At 36.7% G+C, this 17100-nt stretch overlaps 1 protein-coding gene and 2 long non-coding RNA genes across 7 annotated transcripts in view; 2 read left to right on the forward strand and 1 right to left on the reverse strand.

Moving 5' to 3' along the window:
- Positions 1 to 16646, forward strand: part of LOC113076907 (latent-transforming growth factor beta-binding protein 3-like) — a 41011-nt gene extending 24365 nt beyond the window's left edge. For 2 of the 5 annotated variants that reach the window (XM_026249519.1, XM_026249523.1), the window contains exons 19-30: positions 416 to 535; positions 619 to 747; positions 865 to 1032; positions 1112 to 1192; positions 1293 to 1421; positions 2353 to 2490; positions 12497 to 12634; positions 12919 to 13077; positions 13340 to 13501; positions 15125 to 15214; positions 15298 to 15429; positions 15576 to 16646. In XM_026249519.1, the coding sequence (XP_026105304.1) occupies positions 416 to 535; positions 619 to 747; positions 865 to 1032; positions 1112 to 1192; positions 1293 to 1421; positions 2353 to 2490; positions 12497 to 12634; positions 12919 to 13077; positions 13340 to 13501; positions 15125 to 15214; positions 15298 to 15429; positions 15576 to 15727 (1598 nt within the window). In that variant the 3' untranslated portion in view covers positions 15728 to 16646. The remainder of the gene's footprint in view (positions 1 to 415; positions 536 to 618; positions 748 to 864; positions 1033 to 1111; positions 1193 to 1292; positions 1422 to 2352; positions 2491 to 12496; positions 12635 to 12918; positions 13078 to 13339; positions 13502 to 15124; positions 15215 to 15297; positions 15430 to 15575) is intronic. The other 3 variants (XM_026249531.1, XM_026249548.1, XM_026249540.1) reach the window with 2 other exon arrangements.
- LOC113077211 (uncharacterized) lies at positions 7883 to 9922 on the reverse strand. The gene is made up of 2 exons (XR_003281277.1): positions 9760 to 9922; positions 7883 to 8833 (listed from the first exon to the last, which is right to left on the reverse strand). It is a non-coding gene; the product is annotated as an uncharacterized LOC113077211 (long non-coding RNA).
- Positions 8965 to 11533, forward strand: LOC113077204 (uncharacterized). Its single transcript, XR_003281276.1, has 2 exons — positions 8965 to 9510; positions 10624 to 11533. It is a non-coding gene; the product is annotated as an uncharacterized LOC113077204 (long non-coding RNA).
- Positions 16647 to 17100: the final 454 nt, after the last annotated feature.

Consider the following 17100-nt stretch of genomic DNA (forward strand, 5'->3'; position numbering starts at 1 on the left):
TTATTATTATTATTTAAAATAACAGTTTTCTTTTTTAACATATTTTAAAATAAAATGTATTAGTGTAATGGAAAAGCTACATTTTCAGCAGCCATTACTCCAGTTTTTAGTGTCACATGATTCTTCAGAAATCATTCTGAAATGCTGATTCTGGTGCTTTAATTATTATTATTATTATTATTATTATTATTATTATCAATGCTGAAAAACAGTTGTGCTGTTAAAATATTTTGTGGAAACAGTGATGCATATTTTTCAGGATTGTTTGATGAAAGTTCAAGTTTTTAACATTATTAATGCATCCTTGCTCAATAATCTGATTGATTTTGTTGGAGAACTTACAGAACCTTTTGAAGGATACAGTATATATTTTGTAACCCTTCTAATACAGCTGAAATGTTTTTGATCTCTTTAGATATTGATGAGTGTGAGCGTGCTTCCAACTGCCAGCGAGGACAGTGTTTCAACACGATGGGCTCGTACCGCTGTGAGTGCCAGAAAGGATACAGGCTCTACGGTGGGCGCCGGTGCCAGGGTATGGGATTTCACTTTTACATCACCCAGTACCTCATCTTGGTCTTGGTCTTCTTGTTCAGCCTTTTACACTTTCTCTCTCAGATATAGATGAGTGTGCTGAGGAAAGGAGTCTGTGTCAGCCCCACGGCGTGTGTGAGAACAGACCGGGTGGATATGTGTGCGTGTGCAACGATGGTTTTAAACTGTCTGAAGATGAACACAGCTGTGAAGGTGAGAGTTGGTTTACTTCATACTTCATTTACTTCATCTGATCACATGAATTTGCTTTGCCTATTTTTTTTTTTTTTTTTGAAGTTCGGTTTATTTGTTTTTGTTTTTTCTACACAGAGGTTGAGATTAGGAACGATAAGAAGGAGTGCTACCTAAACCTGGATGACACGGTCTTCTGTGATAGCGTCCTGGCAACCAACGTGACTAAGCAGGAGTGCTGCTGCTCGATCGGTGTGGGATGGGGCGATCACTGTGAGATCTACCCCTGTCCCGTCTACCGCTCAGGTTAGATCACAGATTTGTTAATGGATGAAAGGTCAATTGTTCCATCAGAGTTTGATTGATATTGTCCGTTATTTTCCAGCGGAGTATCACTCTCTGTGTCCAGATGGCAGAGGATTTTACCATGAGGAGGGAAAGATGGAGTTTGGATTGCCTTTGCAAGGTATATGTTCATGTGTATTCACGCACACAAACACGCTCTCCATCACACAGAGATTTCTGTAATAATAACTTAAATCCACTCTTTCATGCTCTCTTTGTAGATATTGATGAGTGTGTATTGTTCTCTAATGAGATCTGTAAGGAGGGACGCTGTATGAACACACAGCCTGGCTTTGAATGCTACTGCCAACAGGGATTTTACTATGACAGCAATCTACTGGAATGTATCGGTAAAATCACACACAAATACACACATTTTACTGTCCATATAGACACTTACATGGACATATACACTACTGTTTAAAAGTTTTTGTTTTGTTCTTTGTTTTTTAAAGAATTGACGGCACAGCCTTTTTCATTGTTACATTCTTTTAACTTTAATAAGAAAAAAATGTTTTTTTTAAATCCTAAAAGAAATGGATCATGATTTTTACAAAAATATTAAGCAGCATAACTGTTTTCAACATTGATAATAATGATAAATGTCTCTTGAGGACAAAATCGTCAAATAAGAATGATTTCTGAAAGATTATATGACGCTGAAGACACATATATGTGTGTGTGTAGAAAATAGTTATTTGAAACAAGTTATTTAAATTGTAATAATATTTCACAATATTACTATTTTATTGTATAAATGCTGCCTTAGTGAGCAGGAGAGATTTATTTCAAAAATATTACCAGCCCCAAAACAGTCTATAAAGGCACAATGTTTTGTCCACAATTTGTTTACAAAAACAATAAAGGAATTATTTTTGTTAGTTTATTGTATAATAATTGTAAATCTTATGTGTAGTTATTTGTCATGCTGTGTAATGGGCTACATAGTTTAGAATTTTTCAGTGGTTCAAAAATATTTGTTGTTATATTAGATTATAAAAAAAAAAGAAGAAGAATAAAAGCAATTTTCATAAAACCAGTGTGATACTGATATTGCAAATCAAAGTTGTTCTGTGCTGTTGTACTGCTAGCTATTGGCAGAAAGAAGGATTTTTTGTGTGTGTATCAGTCAGTAGGGAGCAGTAGAAACACTCAGGTCCAGCATTTCTATTGGACAGACCAAACACATCAGTAAACCTTAAGTTTCATATTTATCAAACTCAAACGCATTGTAAAATCCCTTAACAGAAATAACTCTTAACTCTCTCTCTCCCCCTGTAGATGTGGATGAATGTCATGACGAGTCCCTGTGTAATAATGGACATTGTGTGAACACTCGTGGCTCGTTTTACTGCACTTGCAGCTCACCCTGGGTCCCTGATGCCTTACACAAGAAGTGTGTCTTTCCCACAGTTATAGGTATGTGTTTCTAATCAAGTGTGTCACACTTGGGAGTTAAGCCATCTTATTAAAAAGCGTCTGCCCTGTGTGAGGCTTGAACTCACAAACTTAATATGTCAGGCCAGCACCTGTGAGTAGTTTGCACCCCGCTCCGACCAGTGAGATGTTATGTATGTTTCGTTCATACCGCACACCGGAGGGTTCTCCTTTGCAGAAGGCTTTTCATTTGTTCTGTCTTTAGCCCCATTACAGCCTACTTTTCTCTATACCCTTTACCAAAAAAAAAGAAGCTCTAAGAGTGGTTCAAATGAATATAATTGGTGACATTTGTAGGGGCTTGAAAGGTCCCTCCTTCCGGAATGTGTTTTCAAAGGGGCCCACAGTAACAACCTGCATTGGGCACTGGATACCCCAGCTACAGCCCTGGTTATATAACAGTCAAATATTAACAGGAGTGCCAGAGAGCCCTCATAGGCCAAAAGGCTTGTTCAAGAAGCGTTATATAGGCTAAGGGACACATATATTCAAGCATAAATAAACATTTGTTTTCATTGGGTTTTTTCTTTTTTCTTTTGGACTGGATCACACAACATTAAAGCCCAGGGACCCTCTGGGCTCTTGGCAGTCTAGGGCCCCTGGGCACTACAAATGATTCAAAGCAGACCAATCTCAGTGCTGGCCGTCCGTGTAGAATTGACACGCTGTTAGATTTTTGGAAGAGGTGCACATCAGGCTACGGCATACTACACAATGACAACACTTAAACAAAAGTATACGATTTAAAAAAGAGAGAGAAATTAATCATTGTATTCATCATGCATGAAAGTGGCAAAAAGTGAGAAGACATTTAAAATGATTTCTATTAAATACATGAGTTAACTAATTTTATTAATATTGCATCGATGCAAATAAATAATGTTCATTACATTTTATATTTATTTAAAAATCCTGAAAAATAAAGTCATCATTTCTACACAAAATATGAAGCAGCAAAATTGTTTTCAACATTGATAATAATCAGAAATGTTTCTTGGGAGTCAAATAAATTGTAATGGTTTTCTAAAAGATCATGTGACACTGAAAATGTAGTAATGAAGAAAATTCTGTTTTGCATCGCAGGAATTACATTACATTTTATAATGTATTAAAAGTGAAAACTTTTTTTGTATTTGTAATAATATTTTGATAACATAACATTTATGAGCAGAAGATGATATGATATGGAAATCATTGCTATGGTAATGTTTCAAAACTTTTGGAAGGTACTTTAATGATGATAATAATTTGATATACTATCATTTATTATAGTACCTTATTATAATATATTATTATATTGTTGTCATGATTATTAAATGCTGATTTTATTTTTTTACAGAACAGTATGTATTTTTACAATATAAGGTATACTCTGCTAAAATATCTATTTTTAATAATGAGTGCTGGGGGATGTGACTTGTGGGCGTGGCTTGGGGCATGGTCAGATTTTCCTTCTTTTTTTCTGTCTTTAGCTGATCACATGCCTTGAACATGTTTAAAAAAAACAAGATGGATCACACACACAGTTATTATACATTTTAGAGACAGCTGTCATTGTTGGAGACTTAAAGTAAATTGCTCTATAAAGCAAACATTTACCAAATAAAGTTAACTGTAGAGTTAACTGACCTTTCACTGTAGAGGATGGTGCTCATGCACCTAACACTGTTGAAAGCTGCACAGATGGTAAAATGAAAGGGAGAGAGATGGTTAGTGCTGGTGCAATGACAGGAAGTCCTTGATGTGGTGTTGGAGCCTGGGAGATGGCCTGAAGTTGCGACCTCCCCTTGAGTTTTGCCTCCCCAGCAGTTTTGGAGGCAGGATAAAAAGGTGAAGAGTTGGTCCTTTTTGCATAGCCACAGGAAGCATCTCAGGTCCTGCCATGGGTGCATCAGGTAAGCAGCATACCCCAGGGCATTTTCAGCCACACACCTGAACTTCAGAGTAACCCAGCAGGTGCTTTCTTTTAACTAGATCTCCGTTGTGCTGACTTAAGCTTTTCTTGGCCTTGTCCAGCACTCCCTCCAGGGACGGGGGTCTTGTGTACTGCTTTCCTTTGTTGGCTTCCTTCACTTGTGCTGCTTCCACTGTATCAGTCAGATTCAGGCTCCTGAAGTGAGGCTCCATCTTAATAAAAACATTTATATAAGAAGACTATAGAGGAACAAACAAACACATTTTGTAACACATAACTTAATGTTGCGGTGTTTATTAGATTACTTTATTTACTCAAGATCACCTTGTGATGTTGATTTTATATTATGCTTTTCTGTGTATATTTTTCCTACAGGCACAAAATGTTGTCTAATATATCAGAATTATTCTAGAGTAAGAGGTTATTTTTTCAATAATTATTATACCATTAAATACAACTTTTATCCCACCTGAGACAGAGGATTTTTCAAGTAAGTAATGAGTAATTTGAAGTGGGACAGTTTAGTCTTTTCTGTGTGATCTCCTTTTGAAGGCACATTTTTTACTTCCATTCACTGAACCACCCCTGAAGCTATTTTCTTTGAAACCCTCTGCTCTATTACAAGTAAAGGTCATGCATTCAAAATGTTGCAGTGCTAAATCAAGTAAGTTTTTTTAGCATCAAAATATACTTAAAGCTCTAAAAGTAGAAGCATAATGTAGACTATATTTTTTGATTATAATTAGTGATGCATTAATGTGTGAAAATCGTTTTAATGTTGCAGCTGGTAAATAATAATGAGTTAGTTACTTTGCAAATATGGGTCAGAAGTAGGGGTGTAACGATACACCAATGGCACGGTTCGGTTCGGTTTACGATTTTGGAGCCACGGTTCGGTCCGGTTCGGTTCGGTTTGCTGTGGTGGCAGGGTTCATGTTCTTTAGCATTTCTGGTAAAAGGACAATAGATTCACTTAACTTAATTATAGCAACAAAATAACTTGTCTTTTTCTTTATTAACTTTGGCTTCACATTTTTAGTGCAGTCAGCATACCTGAGTAAACAAAATATTAATAAATACTTCCAATGTAGACTAGTCAGAATAAAACATTTATCTCTGTAGTGCAGTCAGCCTATCCGAGTAAACTAAAATTAAATATATTATAAATAAAATGTATATCTTTCACCATTGATATGGAGACATTTGATATGACAAACATTACAAGGTGCAGGAGTGCCTGGCTCCACTGGAACTAACTTTCCAAACAGTTCAGAGATCGGTGCCTGTTTTGCTGGAGGATCATCACTGCTGGATGCCACATCTAACTGCTCCTCTGAGACCAATTTTCACGTCAAAGTTCAGACGCGGGCCAGGCCTACCGCCTGTTTTATACTTCTCCTTACTTTTATATTTTAGACATCCATTAATAAGTGATAAAACAAAATTGCCGCGCTGGTGGAAACAACGCAAGACCGCGCTACTGCGACTGTGAAGAGCGACTCGACGGAGTTTAGTGTCCCGCAGCAGCAGCGCAGCTGAACAGTTCTGCGTTCAAATACACGCAATAGGCTCAAGCTTGCCGCAAAGCACCAGCAAAAGTAATTACCATAAATGTGACTGGTAAATATTAGGGAGATATTTGAATTATTTACTAATAAACTAGTGTTTTCTAAGTCTGTGTTGCAAGGATGAAGTTGCCTGTCTCGCGATTTCCTCATTAGATGCGCCGAGATCTTCACAGATTATGATTACAATGAGTTTTTGTTTTAGATTTGTTTTATTTCGTTAAGTAGTCATTTACAGCTTTCTATAGATATGTTTATTATGTCTGTGAGGCATGTTACGTTTTCACTGAGTGTCGGCTCATTTTTGTATGAGTTATGAATAAAATCCGTCATTCTAAACAGCGGAAAACGGCTGCATATCTAGTGCCATGAAAACACCTATTACCTATGTAATTGTTTGAGCACGGTCCGAGTTAGCTTGTAGCTTCATTCTGAAGGCAGTGGGAAAAGTTTCCTGTTTTTGAGGCTTCTTACGTGTGTCGCTAATATTAATGTTGGGGTGATGTCTCCGATGCGCTTGCATATTAGACGTGTTTCCTGTCGTATAAGTAAGTTTTGAGAAACAGTTACGACAGATTGTGTGTGCTTTGTCTACGACACAAATTCCATTCCTGTACTCCACTGGAAAACCAAAATGTTCCCACACAAAAGACTTAAATGTGTCTGTGGGATCTGCAATCTCAGGCGGAGCAGCCATCCTGCGTATGCAGTAGTAACCGAGTGTGACGCTCACTCCCAAGTCACGTGACATGACATGCACTTGGAAAACAGTAACTTTGGAATATAATATTTAGAACAGCGTTTAAAAAGCTCGTATTAGTTGTTACCAATGCAATTTAATCAAATGTATGGAAATAAAATTGAATAAATTAATAGATTAGTTAGTAAGAGATAAGTGACATTAACATCAACAATGGGCAGCAGGAGGCGTGAAAGTACCGCGGTACACCACGAGAGTTCCGCGATTCGTATCGTGGGTGGTGTATCGCGATCTTTCGGTTCGATTTGTGATATCGTTACACCCCTAGTCAGAAGTTAATCAATGAATGTTATCATCTTCTCCAGCCATAATGCACAAGTCTCCGGGGGCTCTTGAGGTTGATTGGTCAATTCTTGGTTATTAAGGGGAATCATTGTAGCGATACAAGCGCTGATTGGCCATACCTTTCAATTCATGGGAACATAATTGGCTGTCATAACAAAGAAAGACCAAGACCTACAGATGGCAGGTAGCACCAACAAGGCTTTGGCTCAGATGCACACAGGACACTTTATATAGTGACACAGCAGCATGTTTCTGTACAAAAGAAAATAATGTATGCTAGACTAGATTTTGAATGGATTTTGACTAATTTGGTCTTCTCAAGTGGTTCAGAAATGTTTCATACATCCGTCATCAGTGCCGGTGTGGTGAGAAATCCAGTCCCCCCGCGAAATCGAGTCCGCTTAGGACCAAGGCGGTAGCTGTTTTAAATGCCTGATCAAAAGTTGTTATCGCGATAACTTGTTGCATGGCTAATCGGAGCTGCGGTAGCTTGTTGTTTCAAGCTAAAATAATTTAATAAAAGCAACATACAGAATGTAATTGATCAAAATGTTTTTTTAAATGTCATAAAACTAGCAGCATCTCATAAATAATGCATTGTAATTAGTTTTAATATTCGGTTACTAGAACGCCTCAGCACAGCTTTTGAATATATTTTCCAGTTCTAAAATAATAATAATAATAATTCAGTTGTGATGACTAAAACACGTTTAGCCCACAAATTCAGAAGATTGTGGGATAGTTGAAAGATAATTATTAATAAAACGGACCTATATATATATATATATATATATATATATATATATATATATATATATATATATATATATATATAGACACACACACACACACACTTTGATTTTTATTTATTTTGACTTACTACCTAATTCATGTAATTTTTTACATTATTTTCAATATTGTAATAAGTATACTTATGTTGTTATATATGGTTTTGCTTACAAGCAGTTCATGTATTGCAATTGCTGATTGTATATTATTTAAGAAGCTATTGTTTTCAAAGAAAATCATACAGCAATTATCACATTATGATGACGAAATTACAATTGTAATTGACTTTAACTCATATAACACAGTACATAAAATAGTACAACAGTTACTTGTACTATTACAAATCAGTAATAGTAAGGCAATAATGGCTGTTTGTGCACTGAAAGTAACTAAAAATGCAGCTAGTTTATAATTGTTAATTATAACTTGCAATTATAATATAATTCCACACAATTTTTTTTACATATAAAGGTTCAAGCAATATGCACACTATCAATGTAAGACATTTATACATTTTTCAAAATGCATAACATTTTCAAATAATTTTTACAGAAAGACATACTATTGTGTCTATGTGGTCAAAAACACCCTCACTGTTTTAATAGTTGGTGTTAAATGCATTAGTCGTCATACATACAGCAAGCAAGCCAAAGGCAACAGGGGTTAATTAAGAAAAAACTGTAAGATGTCGATACTGGAGTAAAAAAAACCTTTGGAGAAACCAGACTAACCAAAAACACTGGGGACCAGTTCTCCTCTGTATATTCAGTCTGAACATTCAGCTGTAAGGTTAGAGGTTAAATGTGCCATGTACAGGCAGCAACATTGTTTTCTCTGTGGCCCAGGTGAGGCATGCAGTGGGAGTGAAGAGTGCTAAGGTGCAGTCATCCATTCATAAATTCTTGCTGTTTTGCTGAAACTGGAAACAGTTCATCCTATGTGAAGTCCATTGTGGAAGATTGGGGAATCCTCAGTCTCAACGTAACTCGAAAGCGTCTCGGGACAGAGCTTCTGTGGTAAAGAAAAATATAAAAATTGTTTAGGAACTGTAATATAATAACAATTTTTTTCCTCTCTGCCTTTGTAATATACAGTATGCTGGAAGACTTTCTTGACATCATACAGAATAGGTTAAGAATACAACAGAAGCAGGAAACATCAAAAATCACTGTTAACCGTAGAGCATCGGTTTACAATTCTTGCAAAAATCAAGTTATGATTTATGTGTATGTTGTTATAAAAACAATCAAACAGACATAAATGTAATCTGTTAAACTCAGTCTATTTTGCATTCAAACATTGCTTTAAATAAAGAGACAGGTGATTTATTTGAGCAGAGCTTGTTTTCTGCCTCCACTATTTGGAAAGTCTAATACGAAAATACTAATAAATATATATATACTATTTTATATTAAACAAAACAACTGCTGCAATCTCCTTATGATTTATTGTGCCTTAATTTACTATTAATTTCATTCATAATTATTCACTTACTGAACGCTATTATAAAAGTATATACGTTTGTTTATGTTAAATAAAAGATAAACATGAGAAAAGAGTCGTATCTTCCCTTAAAATGCATCTTGAACAATCGGGTCCCACCTAGCGAGGACCCCTAAGATGGCGGCCATCGCGATGCCTGTGCGCAAGTCGCAACGGATGCACTTGTCACGAAGGACACAAGACAGGTAGTAATTCACACTAAAAATCTTCGTGTGATTTGTGCACGAGTATGACAGAACTAGAGGTGTGCTTAAACCCGTCCTGCACACGCATGCATTTGGGTGTGGAGGGGAGGGGCGATTAATGATTTGAGCAGATTTTCTTATTAACTACCAGTATTATCCACTGTCCTTGTACAGTAATATGACACTGACAATACACACACAAATAATAGTAGTAACGTTAGTAGTGATAATAATAATTAATCATCTTACGGGTCCTCGCTAGGTGGGACCCGATTGTTCAAGCCTTTTTCTCGCGATCTTTGACGATGAGGTCTGTATTCATTGTTCAGGCGTTTTATCGACTCCATCTGCTATTTTTTCCACATATGAACGTATTTTGCTGGTAGTTAATACGATCTCAAATTTGACAAAGATTTTTAGTGTACATTAGTAACTGTCTCGTGTCCTTCGTTCGGGACAAGTGCCTCCGTTGCATCCTGCGCACAGGCATCGCGACGGCCGCCATCTTAGGGGTCCTCGCTAGGTGGGACCCGATTGTTCAAGATGCATTTCTATGATTTTAAGTGAAGATACGACTCTTTTCTCATGTTTATCTTTTATTTAACATAAACAAACACATATACTTTCATAATACCGTTCAGTAAGTGAATAATTATGAATGAAATTAATAGTAAATTAAGGCACAATAAATCAAAAGGAGATTTTCATTGCAGCAGTTTGTTTCATAGAAAATAGGATATATATATATATATTAGACTTTCCAAATAGTGGAGGCAGAAAACAAGCTCTGCTCAAATAAATCACCTGTCTCTTTATTTAAAGCAATGTTTGAATGCAAAATAGACTGAGTTTAACAGATTACATTTATGTCTGTTTGATTGTTTTTATAACAACATACACATAAATCATAACTTGATTTTTGCAAGAATTGTAAACCGATGCTCTACGGTTAACAGTGATTTTTGATGTTTCCTGCTTCTGTTGTATTCTGAACCCGTTCTGTATGATGTCAAGAAAGTCTTCCAGCATACTGTATATTACAAAGGCAGAGAGGAAAAAAATTGTTATTATATTACAGTTCCTAAACAATTTTTATATTTTTCTTTACCACAGAAGCTCTGTCCCGAGACGCTCTCGAGTTACGTTGAGACTGAGGATTCCCCAATCTTCCACAATGGACTTCACATAGGATGAACTGTTTCCAGTTTCAGCAAAACAGCAAGAATTTATGAATGGATGACTGCACCTTAGCACTCTTCACTCCCACTGCATGCCTCACCTGGGCCACAGAGAAAACAATGTTGCTGCCTGTACATGGCACATTTAACCTCTAACCTTACAGCTGAATGTTCAGACTGAATATACAGAGGAGAACTGGTCCCCAGTGTTTTTGGTTAGTCTGGTTTCTCCAAAGGTTTTTTTTACTCCAGTATCGACATCTTACAGTTTTTTCTTAATTAACCCCTGTTGCCTTTGGCTTGCTTGCTGTATGTATGACGACTAATGCATTTAACACCAACTATTAAAACAGTGAGGGTGTTTTTGACCACATAGACACAATAGTATGTCTTTCTGTAAAAATTATTTGAAAATGTTATGCATTTTGAAAAATGTATAAATGTCTTACATAGATAGTGTGCATATTGCTTGAACATTTATATGTAAAAACAAAAACAGAATCATTATATTATAATTGCAAATTATAATTATATAGCAATTATTGCTATCTATATAAACTATCTAGCTGTATTTTTAGTTACTTTCAGTGCACAAACAACCATTATTCACTTACTATACTTAATGGTAGAAATATAATAGGCATACTGACATACTTCATGTAAAATTAATATAACATTCATTTTACATAAAATAATAATATATCTGTATATAATACAACAATAACACGGTTCTGCACAAGCAATTGCGATATTATATCATTTAGATTAACAATATAAATTTACACACACACATCGAGTAGCTGTATGCTATGCTGATACGCGAGTAACAAAAAAAAAAAAAAAAACGAGAAATGTTTGATTTCACAACCTAAAGCGCGTCGGCTATATACTAGCATATGAAACATGTAATTTAAAGTACATAAATGGTAATTATACCAAAGTTCAAACGACAAAAATAAAAACGCTATTTAGCAGGAATTGTAATCAGGCGCTAAAAAAATAATACCCATTAATTGTTCGTTGAGCCAATGGGATCACTCGGGGTCCTAAGCGGACTCGATTTCTCGGGCGGACTCGATTTCTCATGACACCGGTCCTAGGCTTCTAGAGGCCCTAAGCCAATCTTTGTCAGGGGGCATCTGTCAGTGCATTCATAAAAACCCCAAAATGACCCCCAACCCCTGAATCTATTCTTTCAGAGCAGTTTCACTGTCAAACAACACGAAGTTGAAACAGTCAGTAATATGATAAAAACATTTTTTTAAATGCAAATAATAGGACAAATACAGTAGAAAAAAGATATAAATGTTATAAACAATTTAGTCTTCCAAACAATTATAGCCTACTGTACAGTAATTGTAAGTAATCAAAAGTGAATAAAACACTGCATAGTCTTCTTCACCATATGAATTCAATATATGTTGGTTCTTACAAGTTACTAAAGTTATTCAGTGAAGAGCACTGAATTATTCTCTTGGTTTAATTTTTTTGTTGAATCAATATTACAAGACAGAGACAGCAGCATGTTTATGCACAGATCTAATATACTGACAAGTGTTCAATTACTTTACAACTTTTCCGCGACATTCCAATTTATTGAGATGCACCTGTATATATATATATATGAATATATGCCTTGGTGAGCAAAAGACACCTCAAACCATTTTTTATTTATTTACCAAATGAAATATAAATGTAACACAAAGGATTGTGATTCTTTCATTATTATAAACTCAAGTATCCTTGTGGGGATTGTTCATTTCCCACCCTAACATAATGTTATGATGATGATAAATTTTTTGCTTCAGGTGTGGATGAATGTCAGGACCCTGCTAACTGCAAAAATGGCCACTGTGTAAACACCCAAGATTCCTATTATTGCATCTGCACTCCTCCCTGGATTCTGGCAACCGACCGCAACAGCTGTGTCACACCTGAGGAGCAGGGTGAGTATAGTCTTATGGGAACATCACAGTAGTGGCATACAAAAATGGCTTGGTTTCCTAAAATGTTGATGTTGAGAAGGTGGTTTAATTATGGCATAAAATGTGCTGGAATATTCCTTGCCTAAGAAATGCAACTGCTTTACTTGGAAAAGTAAAGATGATATAACTCCAGGCATTTATTGAAGTTCACACCCAAGAATGTGTGCTTCTGATGTCTCTCTCCTTGTCTTCCTCGCTCTTGCTTTTTTCTCTCTATCTGTCCTTCTCTCTGTACATCTCTTTAGTAACGGGTGTGTCTGTGGTGCACCTTTCAGATGTGAATGAGTGTGAGGATCCCTCCTACTGTAGGAACGGGAGATGTGTCAACACTCCCGGCTCCTTTCACTGCATTTGCAAGCAGCCACACACCTTCAGTGCAGCCCTCAAGCAATGCGTCTATGATGGTGGGTATCAGCATGCAGACTGCAGTGATTGGTGGATTGGGTCTTTCTTTCTTCATTGGCTTTCATGTGGCTTGGCACTCTACAAGTTATTGCTTTGAGCCTCGTTTCACCACAAGACTGCTGAGCATAGGCAATTATAGATGTTTAAGCAGTGTTAGCCTTTGAGTTGTATTTGTTTCCATCTACTTTTCCTTTTCTTTCTTCATCTGTGAACCTCCTGTATTTTTTTTTTCATGTCCTCCATCATCTCTGTCTTTCTCAGACCGCACGGCAGCACATAAGGACATATGTTTCCAGGAGGTTGATGAGGATCTTATGTGCACTATGCCGCGAAATGAGCTAACGGTGACGTACTCTGAGTGCTGCTGTCACTACGGTCGAGGCTGGGGACCAGAGTGCCGGACCTGTCCTAATAGAAATTCAGGTATTGCAAAAAGGCTCTGCTTAAAAGGCTGCATTTATTAGATCAAAAATACAGTAAAAACAGTAACATTGCCAAATACTCTTACAATTTTAAATGTGAGATATCCTTCAGAAAATATTCTAACGTGCTGGTTTGCTGCTCAGCAAAAATTTCTTATTAGTATTAATTTGAGAACAGTTAATATTTTGTTGAAACTGATACATTCTGTTTCTCTTTAAATGGGGGGTGAAATGCTCGTTTTCACTCAATATCCTGTTAATCTTGAGTACCTATAGAGTAGTACTGCATCCTTCATAACTCCAAAAAGTCTTTAGTTTTATTGTATTCATAAGAGAAAGATAGTCTGTACCGATTTTTCCCGGAAAAACACGACCGACTGGAGGCGTGGCGTGTGGGCGGAGCTAAAGAATCATGGGCGCGAGTAGGCTTTTGCGTTGAGAGCGTTTGGAAGCTGTGTCTCATTATCGTGAGGGAAAAACCATCATCCAAAACAAACCATGGCTAACAGTCAGATTCAGCCGTTTATTTATGATCCAGAATCAGATCCCGAGGCTGAAACTGAACGAGAGCAGCAGCAGCAGCAACAACTCGCTCCGAGCGGGGCTCGAACCCGGGTCTCTGGCATGGGAGGGGACGCACTAACAAGAAGGCAGAGATATTTTAAGCAGTTTTATTCACCGCCTGCGGTTCCAACACACAATCGTGACCCTTTTTCGTTGGGACTGCATTATCCTTAAGAAATAAACGATAGGCAAATCCGGCGTCAAACTGGGCCTTTTTTGTAAAACAAGCATCTTCGAAATGCAGGGAACAAACAAAACACTTGCACAACTTCGTTGATGCTCTGTAAAAATAAACTCCATCCACTGGTCCCTTAATGCTGTTTTTTTTGGTAATCTGTGCAGGGTTGTCTTGCCCTGGCAACCAAAAACACACTTCTTTTGTGACTTTTCGTGACGCTCTCACTCTGATCAGTGAAATGTTTGTGCTCAGCCTCGCTATACAGGAGCGCGCGCTCTTCCGGCAGAAGTGCCCTTAGGACCCATATAAGGAAATTCCGCTCCAACTTACGTCAAACAGAGCCATACTCAAAAAAAACTTCCCGAAACTTGTGACAAACAGGAAGAGGTATTTTTGGAACAAAAATACTCCTTCAAACGTACAACTTAATTTTTGAAACTTTGTCCATGTTTAGCATGGGAATCCAACTCTTTAACAGTGTAAAAAAACTCAGTATGCATGAAATAGCATTTCACCCCCCCTTTAAGATTCTTTGAATAGAAAGTAAACAAACAGCATTTATTTGAAATACAAAGTATTTACAGGTACCTTTGGTCAATTTTAAGCACCCTTGCTGAATAAAAGTATTAAATTCTTTTAAATAACGTACTTTCTCAAACATTTGCGTGAATGTAATAATCAGTAAAAACATTTGGCAGTGTTAAATTTTCTATTTTACATTTGCATGTATTCATGTGTAATATTTCCATAAAGCAGGCTACATCCATAAATGTATGTTTGGTAATTAGCAAGGCAGGTAGAAAAGAATGAATGTGTGATGTGCTAAGATGAAATCAAATTTCAAATGTTTAACTTTCCTTTATTCTGTTTTGCTGTGTGCAGTGCTTTTTAACAGGTTGTGTGAGATGCACTTGGAGACTGAATCTGATGGAGAGGGGGACTTCCTGGCAACTTTCTCCAGTTACAACCCAGGTGAGCTTGCCAGTCTCATTCACCCTGGGCTAAATGGAAAGACTTCAAAATGGCTCAGTTTTACATGACTCTTTGGTGTTCAGAGCGAGACAGTTCAGAGGAAGACTCAGACGAGTGTAGCTGTGCTAATGGACGGTGCGAGCGCTCCTATCTGGGTACGATGTGTGACTGCAATACTGGATTTGTACTGGACCACTCACGAACACGGTGTATAGGTGAGTGTGAATGCAGATCATCAAACACACCCACACTTAATCATGTTTCCTGAAATTGAAGTTATGTTTCTAAGTCGACATGTTTTTATCATTTCTAAGTGTACAGACAGCAGTATTTTGATGTTCCTTCTCTTTTCTTCCTCTAGATATTGATGAGTGTGCGGGCCGAGGGACAGGGCAGAGCCCCTGTAAGAATGCACGCTGTATTAACACCCCTGGTTCATTCAAATGTCACTGTAAGGTTGGGTTTGTAGCGGCACGCCGACCAAACGTGTGTATACGTGCCAGGGTTCAATAACAGCACTACGGCTGATCCTCACAGCTGAACATTTCTACAGGCCACACTCTCTCTCGTGTACATACAGAAATATGCATATGGCACCGCTAATACACATCATCAAATCAAGTATATCTGCAATTATGAACACTCACCCATAAACACTCAAAAAAGCATTTCATGTTTCACATTCTCAATTCCTGGTAATTATTCTATATTGGGAATTAATCATTAACGTCTTTGTTTTGCTTTTATTGTGTAGCCTGCTTTTATTCATATCTGTTTGCACCCATTTGACAATGTGTTTGTTGTTGGATGAGGGATTGTCATTGGATGCAATGTATCTTTTAACTTAAGTGGATTCATTTTTTTGTAATTATGTTGCTGCTTGGCACGTTTTATCATAGCTCACCATTTTGTTAAATATTGTGTTTTTGCTGTGTTCATTTTTTTTTTTTTTTTTTTTTTTTTTTTGATTTACGTTTGCAAGACTTTAAAGTGTTTTTTCTGCCTTCTTCCAGACAGTTTGACATCAATGATCATTTTTGTAATATTCCTTTGTTTGTATTGATGTCTGTTAATTGTTCACCATTGATAGTGTTTTGTTCTAATAATTTGCTTTGTACATTGTTTTCTTTATTTGATCATGCAACCGTTGTCATCTTTCTTTGGTTGCACTGAGCACATTTTTGTTTTTATATGAAGTTAGTCATCGACAGATGGCAGTGGTGATTTGGTTTTCTAAACCATTTAAATTGTGCAAAATGTTCTTCTGAAACAGAATGACTTTTTTTTCTTTAATACTTTTTGCTTTCTTGATGAGACAGAACTGTGAGGTTATTTTTCACAGAAAAAAATAGACCTAATAACTACATAAGTGCGTTTACCAAAGAAATGAAACATAAATTAATAAACGAGAATAAAAAGACGTCAAACTCTCGATGCTGAGTGCAGCTGACTGAATTTCTCTATGTATTTTGCCATATTATTTCATGAATTATGATTGGGCTGTAGCAGGGTGTTTTGGCGTAGAAAACTGGCGCCAATAATAGGCTACTTTGAAAATAGCACACAGATTAAATCTAGCAGCAGCTTCACAAAGAGGAAAAATCTTATTTGTCAGCTTGTTTTTTTATATAGATATTATCTCTAATTGAACACAAAATATGTCTGTTAGGTCTACTCTTAATCATGTCAACCACTTGATCAAAAGTTTTAATTTTGCTAGAATAATAATAGCTGCTTAGAAAATTGCATTATTACACTCATTCTTATATGAACTACCATCTGTAGTATCTGCTCAGACAAATCAGGTACCAGTAATAGAGCTACTACAGCACATAGTGCAAAGATGAACAAAGATCAGCTCTTAGATTTGTTACATCCTGATGTGA

Source organism: Carassius auratus, chromosome 5 (genome assembly GCF_003368295.1).
Source record: "Carassius auratus strain Wakin chromosome 5, ASM336829v1, whole genome shotgun sequence".
Taxonomy (NCBI): domain Eukaryota; kingdom Metazoa; phylum Chordata; class Actinopteri; order Cypriniformes; family Cyprinidae; genus Carassius; species Carassius auratus.